Here is a 17,470-nt window from a genome sequence, read left to right as displayed (position 1 = left end):
CTCCCCCCTCCCCCCTCCCCATGATAGGCCCCAGTGCGTGATGTTCCCCTTCCCGAGTCCAGGTGATCTCATTGTTCAGTTCCCACCTATGAGTGAGAACATGCGGTGTTTGGTTTTCTCTTCTTGTGATAGTTTGCTAAGAAAAAATTCCAATTCTTGAAACACACATCCAGGCAACCTAAGGCAGCGATTCAGGTTTACATTTCAGAAAATGTGTTGTTGTCCACCTGCCTCCCTGTGCTGACTTTTACTGATCGTCCATTCCAGGGAAGCACCCATATCATTCAAGGATGAAGGAGACTGGTTTGTGCGGAAGGTTAAGTAACTAAAACTAGAGGTACAACATGGTTTCCAGGGAAAGGGGAGATGGTGGAAATGGTAAATACAAGTTTCTGAAGAGTAAAAAGTCAACGGGGAATGGCTGACTGGGGTCTCACAAAAGGAGTATTTTACCAAGACAAGTGGGAAAAATACAGCTAATTAAAGTAGAACACCAGAGCTTCCAAATACAGTGTACAAATGGAAAAAAAAATCACAGGAAATTCAGATTTTCAGACTAAGTAAAACAGGATGGGGAAGGGAAGAGAAGGAGGTGGTGGAGTACATTTTGGGTTAGAAAATTGTTGGTTTTATATTCATTTTAGTACTGGGGATTAAATTGGACAAATCTTTGTATGTTCTTAGATTCAATTTTAGGACTGGTGATTAAATTGCACAAATCTTTATTAAGTTCTTATATTAACTTTTAGGGCTGATAATTAAATTGAACAAATTGAATAAATCTTTATAGGATATCTACAGATTAAAAGAAAAGAAGCAATTGACTACATTCACAAAAGTTAAAAAAAATATAGACACAGTGACAATTTCAGAATTCAGGTTTGCTAAACTTCACAGTTCCACAGATGAGACCCTGAATATTTATTGCATTTTCTGATTCTACCCCAGCCTGCCATGTAGTTTCTAAATTTAGAACACTTGTAGATGTTTTCAGCAATGATCTAGTTTAAATAAGGTAGAATAAAAGGACTTTAAAAAGGTAGAAGATTCTTGTAAATTATGTGGGAGTTTCATTTCTTAAAAAAGGAAAATAGTTTTCATGAAGTTCTGTTTACCTGGAAGACTCCACAAACCAGAAACTTCCAGAGTTCTTAATTTTTTTTCCAGCTCAGCCACTCGATTCCCTAGGATTCTGAAAAAAGGGGAGAAGATGACAGTCGATTTTTAAGCTTCCTGTCAGCCCGCAGCCCTGGAAATCCCACTGGTGCCCTAGTAGAAAAGTTTGGAGATTTATGATATATGCTAAAAACAGAGCATTTGTAACGTATGTGTGTGTAAATAATATGTGCTCTATTGCAAGTGCATAGGCAAATAGAAAGTACATGAATGATTAAAAACAATACTCAAATACCATGAAAGTGAGCCCTCTCCCAAAAGGTAGTTTTCCTGGGAAGCTAAATGATGACTCCACCGCTGCCCAAATCATTTGATGGAATCTCTATTTAAGAAATGCTCATTGCAAAGAAGACAATAAATTTTGAATACCCTTAATCCCTTAATAGTATCACACCTTGATTCTTTGAGGGTGAATCTGATTTTTGGAAACAACCAGGTCTGAAAAATAAGATGGATGGACACGCTTGGTAATGTTGGTTTGAGTCAATAAATAATACCATCAGCCTTCTTAGACCCATGTCTTACTGATATCCACATTCTTGATATTTAGCACAATACCTGATACATGGGAAGTATTTGATAAATATATTTGATTAAATAAATACCTTTCTTTTTTCATGACTCATAATTAGCTATGGGAAGAATGAAAAGAGATATTTCAAAAGAGTTTTCAGTAATTGCAGAATCATTAGAATAATTACATTGTTTTCCAAGCTGACCATTCTGAGTCACTAAGATATATAAATTCTAGAATGTGTGTATTTGAAAAGACCATAATGCTTACTTGGAAGCCAAACTCTCACTACATGCATGGATAGACATGGGGGCATACATACTCCCACATCACTCTATAAAAAATCAAATATAGTTGGGAAATGATTTAATAGTCCTCTAAAACTTGAATCACTTCCCATTGGGCTGGAAATTGAAAAACCAGTCTTTATTTTATTTGGGGGATTTTCTTGGCACTGCTGTGCTAAAATAATGTGGAAATCACCTTAATAGCAAAGTTTCAATTCCTTTCAGCAAGATAAATCAGAACACTAGAATTATTCTCCTATCTCTCTTTATATTCCAGAGATAGCTACACACACCCACATACACACAGAGACATGAATATGTATATATCTGCACATACATATGGCTGTGGATTCATCCTTGTTTTACCTGAATTGACTTGTATCATCTTAATTAATATTCCCTTTGAGTTCACAGAAAACTCAGGAATTACTCTATGTGGTTTTCTTCCATCTAGGTACTTAGAGCTTTTCTTTTCTTCTTTTCCCTAAGTCTTAAAATTATGCATAGTCTTCATCAATTACTTTCCACTTTCATTCCATTTGTTGGGTCTCTTTTGCTTTCATGTCCCTGACCCTTCAATAGGCGCTATCCTTTGTAATCTCACTTTCCATATTTTGCTCAGACCTTCTGATCCAAGCTCCCTTTTTACCAGCTGATGAGTTTGAGATGCAATCACAACAGTGTTCAAGTTGATGCCTGTTTCTTAACGAGATCAGATCATCTGTAGGTGGCTGCTTCTTGGAAACAAAAGATAAGGCTTAACTCTTCTGTGGAGGTGGAGGGATGCCGTCTGAGCAGCATTTGAAGGTGTGGTGAAGAGACACTGGGTTATATTTTTTCTGATGTTTCAGGATAACACAGCCGCTTCTCTCAGAAATGGAACGGAGTGAATGTCCTGGTGTCCCCAGCAATCTACATTCAGGGCTCCTGCCTAAGTTTGTCAGTGCTTTCTTCTCTGACCTGACTCTTATCAGCGTCTGATGCAGGGCTGGAGGTAGTAAAATGGACTCAGTAGAAGTTACGACAGTAGAAATAATAACAATAGTACCACCGACAACAATATCAACTGTGTCACTGTTAACACAAACAACTAATCTTTCCTGAGTCCTTAACACACATCAGAGGCCATGCTGAACACTCACCTCATCCGTGTTACCTCATCTAACCTGACAAAAACCCTGTGGTATGCATGGTATTGTTATACTCCTTTTACACGTGGACTTTAAGGAACACAGAGGTTAAGCAACTTGCCCAAGGATGCACAGTTTATCTCAAAGTTCTGTCTTTCTCCAGCCCCCAGCAATCTCATCCACCATACTCCCCTCTTCCCACTAGGAAGGTGAGGAACAGAAGTTAGTTAACTTGACCAAAACCATAAGCAAGACTCAGCTGGTGGTGAGACTGTATTGGAATGTAAGCCTGGACTTGCTTCTGAAGCACATGTTCTTAACCAATACCCTATAATGGCACTTTAAAACCAACCTTGGCACATTCTTTCTCATGTCTGCATGAAGTGCTCCTTAAAAACTGGTCATGTTGAAACATGGATGTGGCTGCAGCTGCCTTGCAAAATACAAGCCACAATGCTTCAAATGGCAAAGAGGATCTCTGCTAGCTTCACACTGAAAGAATGTGGCAGGGAGCCCACTGAACCTGGTGTGACGCAGCCCAGGGAGAGAAGAGGGGCTATCTACGTCTTAGTAGCCAGCAGCATGGATAGGTGGAGAGAACAGCAGGAGCCGAGTCCATTAAATTTAGTTCGACCAATTCAACAAACAATTCCCGAGATCCAGCTCTGTAAAGCACTGTGCTACGGGCTGTAGGGGATAATGAGGAGAAGGAGACCCTGTCCCTGCATTTGAGAGACTAAGCGTCTGGTGGGAGACTGACTGATGCATACACACAAAAACATACATGGACGGTGCAGTGGAAGGCTTTAATAACAGCTGGTATTTGTTAATCACTTGCTGTATACCAGGTATGCACACACACTCCCTTGGTGTCCTGCAACAACTGATGTGTCAGCTCTTGTTAGCCTTATTTTGTAGATAAGAAAACTGAGACTCAGAAAGGTCACTTAATTCACTCAGGCTTACACAGCTAGTGAGCAAAGGGGCCAGGCAAAAACATGGGCTTGAAAATACACACATGCTTATTAAAACTGTACAGCAGAAATGAAGAGCTAAGTGGAAGATGAATCGAGAGAGACCAGTAGGAACCCAGACCATGAATGACCTACCTGCCATATTGACAGCATTCAGACTTTTCTATATTGGCAATGGGGAGAGAGTGAAGAGGTTTTTCGTTGTTGTTTTGTTTTGTTTTTTAAGATACGGAGTCTCACTCTGTTGCCCAGCTGGAGTGCAGTGGCGTGATATCAACTGACTGCAACCTCTGCCTCATGAGTTCAAGCAATTCTGCTGCCTCAGCCTCCCAAGTAGCTGGGACTACAAGTGTACGCTGCCACACCCGGCTAACTTTTTTTGTATTTTAGTAGAGACGGGGTTTCACCATGTTGCCCAGGCTGGTTTCTAATTCCTGAGCCCAGGCAATCTGCCTGCCTCGGCATCCCAAAGTGCTAGGATTACAGGTGTGAGCCACTGTGCCCAGCACAGTGAAGGGTTTTAAGCAAGGAAGCAGCATGAGGAAGTTTAGGCAAAGTATTCTTGATGCCAAGTTGAGAATGGAGTGGAAGGAGTGTGAGTAGAAGCAGAAAGATCAGTTAGAAGGGCATCGTCCAGGTGGGATCGATATGGTCCAGGTCAAGCCAGTGGGGATGCAGGGGTGCTACAGGAATGGGGCAATAATGAGGAGGTAGATGAGCTTGAGATGCTTGTGGGAGATCTGTGCAGACACACTGGATACAGGAAGAAAGGTAAAGATCTGAGAGTGCAGGCTGGGGGAGCGGAGTCAGTAGCTCACCACCAGAGGGTGTGAAGTCGGAAAGAACAGTGGAGGGGGCAGAGGAGAGCCAGGACAATGTGTCACCTTGGAAGCCAAGTTGAGAGGGGTGCAGATGAGCAGCGCGGTCAATATTGTCTTATTCTAGAAAGTGGTCACGCCGGATGGGAGTTGAGAAGAGGCGGCTTAGAAGATGTGCCTGACACTTGAAGGAGGAATGTTTCAGGACAGTAGAGGGGATGAAATCCACAGTCCAAGGGACTGGGCTGAGACAGAAGCAGACTCTGGGAAAAGTGAATATAGCCGGCTCTTCAAGTAGCTTAGCAGGGAAAAGCAGGAGATAAACGGCAGTAGCTAGAGGCAAACTCAAACTTGGGAGAGGTTTGGGGTTTTTTGTTTTTCGTTTTTCTTGCAGGATGAGGGAGATTTTAAAGTCTTAAAGATTTTATTTAGTTATGGGTTGTTTTGGGGTAGATTTCAGCATATATCTGCCTAGGAGTCTAGGGAAATCTCTCAGGACGCCAGGCCTCCAGATGGCTTCCCTGCAGTGGTTTTAGATAGTAATGACATCATTGAAGGTGGGATAAGGAGTCTGTGAAGACAGAACTCACACAGGAACTGCATTACTGTGCTTGCTCTCTGGACAACACAGACAGCAGGAATACCTGAGTGAGGGTCTTTAAGGAAAGTCCGACTCTAAAGGGGAAGCAGGTAACTGTGTCTCTACACACCTGGAGATGCTCCTGCCTCCTCCCACCCCAAGTGGCCTCCTTTGGCATCTCTGCTCTGATCCATGACACCCTCTTGCTTTTGCTCCCCAAGATGCTGAACTTCCAAGCTCATTCACCATTGGCCAGGGAAAGAGAAGAGGAAACGGTTTCAGGCATAGCAGGAAGGATAGCAAAAGGCCAATATGTCCTCATATATTCACCACCACCTCCCCACCACGGCAAGGCATGGGCCTGGAGGGAAGGCCTGGAAAACTAAATGTGGTGCACAGTGAAAGAGCCCTTGAACAACCGCCTCATCCACAAATGCTTTGCCACCCGGTTTGAAAGAGAAATGAACCTCACATCTGTTCTTTCTCGATCACCAGGTAACTGCCAACTTGCTGGCAAGAAGTAGCTCAAGCAAATTGCCTATTAATTGAACGTCGCTCAAGATGTAAAGTCCTAGGTTTCTTCATCAATTCTTCGAGACGGCTCCGGTTGGAGCCTCTCGAGGGTGGTAACTGTCAGGTAGTGGAAAACCAGCAGGGGAGCGCACGCTGTCAGGAAGGAACACCTTTACTGCTATGTATAATGCTCCAGCAAAATAAAGCCATTTCTTTTCTTTTTAAAATTAATTAATTATTTTTTTCTAAGATTGCAACTGGGGCATGCACACAGAGACCAAGGTAGTTTCCAGTGTATTCCAAAAGCTATTTTATTATTTCAGTTACACAAGGCTAAATCAAGGGGGAGAACGCACAGAGACCAAAGTCACATTCTATTCTCAGCCCTCATTCCATTTGTAGTATAATTAGTTTCTTTACACGCCCCCAAATAAAACATTTATGAAAAGTATGAAACAGAGGACCTTCTAAGTATTAAAGATGGCACATTAGGCAACTTACGTACTGATATAAAGCAATCTCCAAGATCCATTATTACAGGGGCAAAAAAAAATCAAGGTGCAGAACAATGAAAAAAGAAAGCTTTTAAAAAAATGAATACCAGTTACCATTTGTAAAAAAAAAAAAAAAAGACAGTATATCTATGTAAATATATGAGTATGTTTATATACATAAATGTAGTGTGCATTTGCTTATACTGTCTATGCATCCTTTGGAAGGATACATAACAAATAAGGAATGGACGTTTCTTCCAGGAAGGGGATTAAGGTAGCTGGGAGTAGTCTGGAAATACATTGCTGTTTAACCTTAAATTAATATTAAATTAAAACCACAGAGGCAAGGCATGGTGGCTCACGCCTGTAATCCCAGCACTTTGGGAGGCTGAGGTGGGTGGACCACGTCAGGTCAAGAGTTTGAGACTAGCCTGGGCAACATGGTGAAACCGTCTCTCTACTAAAAAAATACAAAAAATTAGTCAGGCGTGGCTGAGGCACAAGAATCGCTTGAACCCAGGAGGTGGAGGTTGCAGTGAGCCAAGATTGTGCCACTGCACTCCAGCCTGGGCAACAGAGCAAGACCCTGTCATAAATAAATAATTAAACAAATCCAGAGGAGGGTTCAAAAATTATTTAAAATAAACATGAAAAAGTACATGGAAACAAAAATAAACATGGGCAAATGAAAATGTCAGTCTTTCTCAGTGGAGGGAGAGAGTGCTATGAACCTGGGGAATGGGCATGTTTGCAGTGGGTATGGTTAGGAACACATTAGGGAACCAATCTGTCAGAGGAGGCTGGAATCCTCTGCAGAGGCATGTCAGGCCGACAGCCTGTGGATGCTGCCTTTGGCAGGGGACTCAGCCTGCTTTGCAGGGAAGGCTAGTGGTGTGCTCAGAACTGTAGCAGGAAGGTGGGTTAGGCGGGGGGAGGTAGGGTTGGGGTCTGAGGATGGAGCTGTGGGAGGGTCTCCCCGGGGAAGAAGTGATGGTCAAAGGGCATAACCATTTGTGAAACATACTAGGATGGATGTTGACTGACAGAATTTGAGGAGCTGAAAGAATATCCGGAGAAACCATCAACCAGAAGTTGGAAAATGTGGGTCTTGGTCTTGCTCTTGACGGGGTGGTGGGGATAAGAGATTTGAGAAGAGTCTGCAGAGAATGAGAGGCAAAGACAGAGACAGGGAATGAGGTCTCCCAGGTAGGGGAAAAAGCACCAAAGACAGAGAAAAAAGATGGAGTGGGTCTGGGGTGAGGGGTCAGGGGAAGAGGTGGGAAAAGGAAATGAGACAATGGAGAAGGCTGGAGTTTCCCGCTTGAAATCCATCTTACTTGGATTTCAAGATGAAAATCTCAATGTGAAGAATTAAAGAAGAAAGAGACTCAAAGGTGGAGTTTGGGGATACTGGTGACCTGCAAAGAAAGAATGCCGTGGGAAATGTAGGAAGAGGTCTTGGGAGGCATTAAAGCCAAGGTTATCTTTCTTTCCTGTGCATGGACTCATCCGCGACTTATAAAATCCAGAATTCTAACCTTCCCTCCCACAAATCTCCGATTCTGCATTTATAAACAAGTGTCCCCACCCCCCAGCCACTGCACCCTAGCAATTCCAACATAAGTGACCTCCCAGAATACATTTAGACAGGGTGGCTGTTGAGGAAGGAGAGGAGGCCTTCTTCACAAACATTCCAGGCTGGTGGTATTTTTGAGAAGGCAGCAGGATTGAGGAAAGGTTTTGGGGGCTCGGGGCAAAGAGGCAAAAGCCAGAGGAAGGGAAGAGGTTGAAGAGGGTGAGAGAGGAGGTCCCAGAGCAGCAGAGGCCCAGAAGAGAAAAGATCCCAGGGACCAACAAGATGGCGGCTGGTGTACTTCCTGGAGACAGGAGTGAGCAGAACATGGGGAGACACTGGTTTCGGGGCAGCTGCAAGCTGAGGGGCTCAGGGTGAGAAGCCCCGTTTTCTCAGTGAATAAGGAACTGAGGTCACCTGCTGAGAATGGACCAGGGTTTAGAAGACCTGAGAAGGCTTGAAAGATGAGGTGTTCTGTAGAGAGGGAACGACGAAGCCAGCTCATGGAGGACATTTCGTGCTGTGGGGGATGCCCATTCCTTCTTCCTCCCCTGAGAAGCATCTGCATTTCAGCATCTGGCTTTTCATTACTTGGTTAAGATTTCATTTTTTCAAGAACATTTAAACCTTCTCCTGTCAATAAATTACCCTTGTCATCCCTTCGAGATTGCCCTGCTTCCCTTTGCTGCTCTCTGCTTTCTTCCACATACATCTTCATCTCTGGTGCAATCTTCCCTTCACTCCAGCTTCTCTTTTTCTATTTTGTTTTTATAATACTTTCAGTCATTTTCCACTTGCCTCTCTCCCATGCCCCTGCGTTCGTCAGGCCCCGGATTCTCTGGTCCCTCCCTTTGTCACTTGAAGCCTGGCCTTCCAGGCCCCGCTCAGTTCTCTCACACTTGCATTTTGGTTCCGGGTGAATATCTGTCTTGCAAGCAGGACCAGCTACATAATTTGCAGGGTCCAGTGCAAAATAAAAATGTGGGGCCCTCTTGTTAAAAAAAAAATGACTAAGAATTCCAAGATGGTGACAGTGGAGGATCAGACCTAACGTGGGGTCCTTCTGAGCACAGGTTGCATGCCCACGAAGCCAACACCATGTGTAGTATTTGCTACTTTAATTTATTGTTTATTCACCATTCTCTGAACACTCTCGATATTGCCTCTGTCATCTCTAATGGCTACTTTAACCTGCTTGGTTTTACATAATATAGTCAACATGCTATAAAAACCAAATAAGACGTTCCATTTTAATTACCCTGCCTTTTCACCATCTTTTTTGCTGATCTGGAAGAGTGACATGAGATTCTTTTCTAGGTCCAGCAGCCTACGGAAGTTGATGCTTGGGCGGTTTCTGCCATTCAAAGACCCTCAAGGTCATGCTGGGAGTTTCAAATGGCACTGAGGCAGTTTCTCCCCTAAAAGAAGAGCTGGAGGAGAGGTGGGTCAAGTCACCCAGGCAATTATTTTATGGAACTCACCCAGGAAATACATACTACTCAGGGCATAGCTCCTCGAGTAAGCATTCAATGTGGCTGGTACTCTTTCCTTGCTTGGCTCCAGCTGATAGCCAAGATGCTGATATAAAGCAGAAGCACCATTCTAGTTTAGTAAGTTTCCTTCTTGATTTGAGGGATCTCACCTTTCCTACAGGTCCGTGGTTCCACCTGGTTGACATTCACTTCTGGTAGCCTTGTCCCACTTCCTTCGCGCCCACACCCCAACCCAAGAGTTAGGCCACCTACTTGTTGGTTTGCCTCTGGTGCTGAATGACCATGTTTTTCTCGTGGATTGTTTCCAACAAGGCTGTTGCCAGAGATTTCAGGTCAGAAATGGACTGTGGAGTAGCTGGGAGGCTGCATCCATGATCCTCAGATAGCAGATCCTGAACTAGATAGGATACAAAATATATAACTCAATCGTCATTCTTCTGAAACACTGGAATGCAAACAAATGTCCATCCTTCCTGGATAATATGTCCCCAGCTTCAAAATGCTACTGTGTTGTATTGAGAGTCCACCTCAAGTGTCAACACAACAAAGTAAAATCCAGTGTGAGGACTGAACAGAAAGGAGGAAGTTCTCAGGACTTTTATCAGCAATTTTTAAGAGGATAATAATATTTGCATTTGTCTAGTATTTTAAACACTTTCATAATGACTAATGCATAAAGTCTTAAAATTTGGGGAAAAGATACCCTACAGAATATTGATTTTTTCCATTTCATGGACAAAACAAGGCACAGATGGGTTAAGAACATTGGCTGAAGGTCACACAGCCAAGCAATGCCAATGACTCCTAGCTCCAAGCACCTTGCTTTGTGTCAGTTTCCCACCATGTGATACCCCGGGCAGGTGATAAGATAATTTAGGAGATTACTTAAAGTTCAAAATACGTTTTGTATTTTAGTAGCTATGCATTTGTTTGAAGGTATTATAGAAAAGGTTATATATGGCATAACAAACCAGTGATTTCACAGGTGCTACTACTTAGGATAAGGCCAAGTTAAATGAATCACTTTAAAATCGACTTAAAGAAAAACATTAAGCAAACAATAGCAAGGTGGCACAAAGATATGGCAAAAAGATACATAACAGACTGCAAATAGCAAATATCTAAATATTGGGAAAGAGTACATTATGCAAAATCTAGCTGTTCTTGGATGTTTGTTACTCCACAAACTGCCAAATCCCATTCACGGCCAAGTTCAAAATGAAAGCCAGACAACATACACAGTTCCATGTAATTGAAGGATTGAGACCCACATGAGAGAGACCCACCCCTTGTGCATATCCTGCCCTGGATGAGTCTGCTAACAAGTCTCCAGTCATCTAGGGATGGCTCTGATAGAAAATTATTTTTTTGTCTAGTTTCTAAAGTGTATACTTTAAAAAAATTCCTAATTTGTTTGCATGCCACTTACAAATATATAAAGGGTATTACAGTGTGGTATACTAGCTTAGCACATAGTAGGACTGTCACTTCTTTTATCCCAAATTTCCTACTTCTGTGAATAGAATGTAAGATTTCCTTAGCTTCTTTGGCAATAAAACACTATTAATGAATAATATGACAATACTATCTACTAAAACATCTGTGACTCTTTCACAAGTGATGCTGTTACAACTATGTTTCCCCATTTATGCTTGGCTGGGCTTGAAATGGCTTAAATTGCTCTCAGAAACCACCAGCCCCATCCATAGCATGGCCCCAATCTACATCTGCAACTTCTGCTTCTTCTCCCACCGTTTTTTTCTACCCTAGGTTCACTCAGGTGCTCCTGCGTATGTGTCCTTCCTGACTCCGAATGGCTGTTCTTCAAGTCGCTTTGGGTATTTCAAAAGCACTCTTCAAAGGGAGATAAACTAAGAGTTAAACAAAAGGACAACAACCACTGGTATTCCTACCAGACATTAAAAAAAAAAAGAAACAATATAAATCTCACAAATTTTATTTTCAAAAATGAAAAAAAAAAACCCTGCTTTTTTCACTTAACAATATTATTCATCATTGATTTCCCTTAAAACATAAAATTGGATGGCTGCTTTGTAGTCCGTGTATAGATACAGAATTATTTGGCCGGGTGTGGTGGCTCACGCCTATAATCCTAGCACTCTGGGAGGCCGAGGGAGGCAGATTACTTGAGGTCAGGAGTTCAAGATCAGCCCGGCCAACATAGTGGAACCCATCTCTACTAACAGCACAAAAATTAGCTGGGCGTGGTAGCACACGCCTGTAGTCCCAGCTACTCAGGAAGCTGAGGCAGGAGAATCACTTGAACCTGGGAGGCAGGGGTTGCAGTGAACCAAGATCGCGCCACTGCACTCCAGCCTGGGCAACAGAGGGAGACTGTCTCAAAAAAAAAAAAAAAAACAAAAAACAAAAAACCAGATACAGAGTTATTTAACTACTGCTGGACATTTATTGTGTTTTCAATATTTTTTATTATAAGCAATGTATGAAGAACTGTCTTGTAGCAAAACGTCTGCATATGTCGGTAATTGTTTTTTGTTGGTTCAAAGGGGGCCAGTTTAAGGCTTTCCATAGCACGCTGCCATAGAGTCATAGATTTCGTTTACCAATAGATTCTTGATAGAATGCTTTTTCATCACAGGTTTTCTAGAAAGGCTGTGCCAGATTGATGGTTCTGCCACAGTGTTTGAGTGTGGCTGGCATTCCCCACATCAATGATAACACTGGGTATCAACATTCAAAGATGGTTTGCTATATATGGTATCCAGAGCTAAACTTAGATGGGCTACTTCACATTTTTATAGAGTATTGTAGTTTTCTTTTGAAAAACAATTCTAGGGTGTTCTTTTCTGGTTGAGTGGAAAAAAGAAGTTGCTTGGAAAAGAGCCTTGGTTGTTATGTAGGCTGGAGACTCAGCACTTTTTTTTTTAAGCCACTGTAGTGCTGATTAAGACTGCCATATGATAGTTGCTGGTCTGCACTATCAACAACCAAAAAGTGGGCCAGCTGAGCATGTTCAACTTGAGACTTATGTTTAGCATTGAATTCTGAATATTAAGTGTCAGAAGCCAGTGTGCTGCTATTTATTCCCCTGGACTGTTCCTGGAAGATCATTATTTTTCATTGGAATCGACAAGAAGGAGGAACAAAATTGCAATCAATAAAAGCTTCTTCGAAAAAGGCACATGTTATGTGAGAAAATGATTTCAGCAGCTAGGAGACTTTTCTGATCCTAGAGGCCAGGAAAAGGGGACATTCAAGGAGGTCAAAACGCATCCTTGGAGATGCTGAATTGGTGATTAGGAAAGGGAGAACATTCTGGAAAGGCGAACACAATCTAGGGGAATATGCCCAAATGGGGTCTAGTCATTAGAAAAACTTCGAATGCAGTGGTTCCCTAAGTGGGGTCCCTGAACCAGCATCAGCATCACCTGGGAACTTTTTAGAAATACACAATTCTCAGGTCACACCCCAGACCTATTGAATCAGTAACTCTGGGGTGGAATCAGTAATCTGTGTTTTAACAGGCCCTCCCGGCAACTCTGATGCACGTGGAAGTCAGGGAACCACTGTGCTATGGATTGCCTTGGTTCCCAGACCACAAAAGCAGCATCCTGGATGGGATGTGGCCTTGCAGTTCTAGTATTTTACGCTCATGAGTGGTCTTTCCTGGAGCATGATATCCTACCTTGCTTTGCAGACAGGACTCCTGTCAGAGCACTGCTGCTGGATTTACCCTGACCCTTCGAGTTTCTCCGTCTCTCCAGAGCATTCTAAAACAGGATTGGGAGAGAATAAAAACCCGTCAGAAAAGTCAACAATGGAAAAATACCTAGCAGATGTCTCCTCTCATTGGCACACAAGAACCCCTTGCAAACTCCAAGTGCTAGCCTAATATTTAGAATTCCAAGTCTATGCCCAAGAGTTATAATTTTTACGGCCTGGTAAGAAGACTTTTTTTTTCCAACAAAGGTGGTGCATGGCAGAATGATAGCAATTACAGTCCCCTGTATACAAAAAGCACTTAATACATGTTAAATTAAATCAAATCTGAAGCAAGAATGCAGCCTAACATGTGAAGTCACTAGTAATGAAAATTCCTTCTGAATAGACATGAGATGGTGACTAGGTTTATTTTCATGCACCAATGGTGATTTCTGGAAGGACAGAGAGCCATGATCAATTAGTGATGTCTGCCGTGGATACAGATTAAGGAAGTACATATGTGCCACCTACATGTCATTCCTAGAACAGACTTACATTAAAATTGATATGTAGCATCTAGTCAGTGCTTGGCACATAGAACTGAATAAATGTTGTTAAATGAATCCATCCACACATTTTTAAAAATTATGGATTAATTATACAACTTTAAAAGTTATATCCTTCTTTGGCTGAATGCATATAGATAGACTGGTATAATGTGTGGCCCCCACAAAATGGAAAGGAAGAACAGCATGGAGACTTGTGAGAACAAATGCTAATGTCAAAAGCCAGGAAAATAAGGTTCTTCCAAGTATCTAGATGGCTGTAAAACTTCACCCTCAGGAAGAGAAATCAATCTATTTTCCAAGCAGAGAAACCCAGGAGATTTTTCTAATTATAACACTTACAACTAACATCTGCAGAAATAGATATTATCAAACTAATGGTGCTGGAATTAGACTAAATAACAGTGGGGAGAATTTAAACATTCTGTCCTTGCAGTGTGACGTGAACATTATGGTTTAGACTGTGCCTTCCCAATCTTTGTTTCTTCATCACTCGGAAACCATTTTCTTATGGGTGATTATGAGAGAAATGGCATCTGATGAATGAACATGTTATAGAGAAAATGGGTAAGAAACCTAATTGCAAATAGACCAAGGCTGTGCAATACACAAGTCCAGATTCTAGTGAAGAGGCTACACCAGGCACTAAAACACATCCTGGGTGGGCATGCCTTGTTCAGATAACAGCTGCAGAAGGAGTTCTTGTGAAAAGCTGCTTTGGTTTTTTGTTTTGGATTCTTAGTTTTCACTGGTTACCCAGTTAAAGCTCTTATTAGACTCTATCTGGGATGGCAGGCAAGTACTAAAATATCTTTGGCACATAAAAGGGAATTAAAATAGAATGACATTTAGATGCACAATAGTGAATCACCATCATTGTCATCATGATTTTGCTACCTTGTATTTGGCAATGTTTGATTTCAAGAGGTTGACCTCTTCATGGAGTTGCTTTAATCTCTCTTGAAGGTACCTGGAAAAGAATATATAAAACTAGGAAGTGTTTAAGGGCTAAATAAAAAACACACACTGAAGTATAAGAGGAAAAAACAAAAATCACTTGCCAGAAGAGCTATCTTTTACACATAACACCTTGCCTGCTCACTAGAAAGGAGAAACACGTGCATGTTTGTGACCTTTTCTTAAATGAATGCAATCAAGGTCAAACATGCCCAAATCGCACACACCCCACGTTAAAACAGCCCTCACAGAGATCCCCTAAGGGATATCAACACAGTTTTCACATAATTCTCATTAAGACGATTCCACTGGGAAGAGAGGCAGGAAGAGGCGACACCAGGCATAACATTAAGTTACACACACACATACTGAAATTTGCCTCAGGGAAAAGAAACAGCTAAGGGAATTTCTCAATTTATTTTCTTATTCTTTTCTTTCTCCTTGATGGCAATAACAAGCAACTCTCATGGGTTCCTCGCCCTTCTCGACCTACCAGGGAAGGTGTAGGGAAAGAGAAGGTAGATGTGTGCAGCTGTGCAGGTGTGGGCTGCTTTCCTTTTTCACTCTTACAACTAATACACAGCATTGATGTCATCATTTTGGGGGAGTGAGTTTCTTTTCAATTGTAAGGCAATTTTTTCCAAAGTAAATAGGGCTGCAAATAACTCCCAACCTGCAGGCCTGTACAGAGCCAGCCTTCCTCCCACACACAGGCCTGGGCCTGGCCACTTGCCTGTTCTCCATACACAGGGCGTCCACGTCAATGATGCGGTTCTCATGCCCACTCAGGATATGGTTCAGCTCCTGGTTGAGCCTCTCCACTTTGTCCTGGTAGGAAGACCGTTCTTCTTTAACATCCTGAAGCTCGTCCACAGAAGCCTGCAGGTCGTGCTCCAGAGACTCAATCTAAAACCACAGGGAGTACCCTTACCCAAGATGTTCCTCAGGCACCGGATTTATGGCCAGAGATGGAGCCTCCCACTTGGTTGACTGATTTTTAGAGAGTTTATTAACACTACCCACTTGCCCTAAAACCATAAGCGCCACACACTGAAATACAATAACAGCTAAAAGTGAGGGATGACTTCCTGCCAGACACTTATTATATCTAAGACAGGAGAGGTGCAGCAGCTTGGAAAACCAGAACTGAACCCTCAACTACTTCAGGATGCCCTGCAGCTGCCAGTGTCTTACAAATCCATACTTTTTCAAATCCACTCTAGACCCAGAAATCTTGTTCTGCTCTTCAGTTAGTAAGAGGAAGAAAATGAACTTTAGGTTCTCTTAGATGTTACCTAACTAGGGTTGAGATTTTGCACTTGTTGAGATTTTGCCTAAGAGGCATTGCTCAGCATTTTAGCAGAAACTTGCAAAGTAAGGCCAAGTTTGTCATGTGTTGTTCTCTCCCTGTCTGTCCTGGGTAGGAGGAAAGTTTCTTGTTGTGTTCAGAACAATGGTACTCAATGGCAGGGAGCAGACCTGCCTGCTGGAGGCCAGAAACCCAAGAGTCAGCTTGGGACCCTAGTGCAGTGCCAAGGAAGTAAAAGCATTCAACGTGCATCCCAGTCACCCCATACTCTGAGAAACGGGGGACACGGTCCACTCTTGTTTGTGTTGTGTCCAGCCGTGCAAACGCATCCCCAACTCTGAATAGATGTTAGTGAGAACCTGTTCCTTAGCTCTCTCTAGCTGCTGCACCAAGTCTTCACGCTCATGGGCTGCAAAGTGTCGCACGCCGATTTCTTCGTCTCCGAGCCGTTGTTTGGCAATCGTCATCCTCAAGAGCTGCATTTTCCATTGGTAGAAAAGAAAAAGGGACAGAGAGTAAACAGATCCAAATAAAAACCAAAGGACACTAAGAAACTTTTGGAAGATAAGATACTTTCAAGAAATACTGGAGAAAGCACAAAACAAAGAAATTACTTGCCAGTATCATCAATTTTTTAAAAAATTAAAAATATAGATTGTAGTGTACACATGTATATACTGTTTAAGGCCTGGACACTCTAAGCCGGATGTCTGGCGGAGCACTGCTACTGGGAGGAAACAAACTCTGGTTCCCATTAAAATTTAGCAAAGATTCAAAAATGATAACCCAGTGCTGGAAGATTCTGCTGAGATGGGCACACTCCCACACTCAAAACAATGAGGTGACATTATCAAGAGGCTTAAAAGTGTCCCTACCCAATGATCCAGTAACTCTACTTTTGAAAATCTGGGCCAAGAATAATTCCAGGCTGCTAACTTTAGGAAAAAATGAAAAAGTAGATTGCACTGTTAAAGAGTTAAAACAAAAAAAAACAAAAAAACTAGAAACAATGTCTAACAATAGTGGAATGTTTAGCAAACTACAGTGCAACCAACCAAGTGGCTAATTTGCAGCTGTCTGAAATGAGGCTTATGTGAACTAGGTAACACCAGAGAACATGTCTATGATGCCATGTTAAGTGGGGGAAAAAAAGAATACTAATGTTTCTATGCAGTATGACTAAAATTATACTAAGAACTCTCTCTCTCACACACACACTCACACACACAGAGAGAGAGAGAGAGAGAGAGAGAGAGAGAGAGAGAGAGAGAATGACCAAATGCACCAAATATTAAAAATGTATATATTTGGCCAGGCGCGGTGGCTCAAGCCTGTAATCCCAGCACTTTGGGAGGCCGAGACGGGCGGATTACGAGGTCAGGAGATTGAGACCATCCTGGCT

At 42.3% G+C, this 17,470-nt stretch overlaps 1 protein-coding gene across 3 annotated transcripts in view; it reads right to left on the bottom strand.

The window, feature by feature from the left end:
• Window positions 1-17,470, bottom strand: part of CCDC149 (coiled-coil domain containing 149) — a 107,964-nt gene that overhangs the window by 16,606 nt on the left and 73,888 nt on the right. For all 3 annotated transcript variants that reach the window (XM_017866749.1, XM_017866740.1, XM_017866744.1), the window contains exons 5-10: window positions 16,428-16,544; window positions 15,493-15,665; window positions 14,700-14,772; window positions 13,220-13,304; window positions 9,805-9,949; window positions 1,116-1,192 (exon numbers count right to left, since the gene is read on the bottom strand). In XM_017866749.1, coding sequence (XP_017722238.1) covers window positions 1,116-1,192; window positions 9,805-9,949; window positions 13,220-13,304; window positions 14,700-14,772; window positions 15,493-15,665; window positions 16,428-16,544 — 670 coding nt within the window. The remainder of the gene's footprint in view (window positions 1-1,115; window positions 1,193-9,804; window positions 9,950-13,219; window positions 13,305-14,699; window positions 14,773-15,492; window positions 15,666-16,427; window positions 16,545-17,470) is intronic.

This window comes from Rhinopithecus bieti, unplaced genomic scaffold, assembly GCF_001698545.2.
Source record: "Rhinopithecus bieti isolate Rb0 unplaced genomic scaffold, ASM169854v2 scaffold_1599, whole genome shotgun sequence".
Classification (NCBI taxonomy): domain Eukaryota; kingdom Metazoa; phylum Chordata; class Mammalia; order Primates; family Cercopithecidae; genus Rhinopithecus; species Rhinopithecus bieti.
Note: the sequence above shows the minus strand (reverse complement) of the source record. Positions and strands in the feature narration are given on the sequence as shown.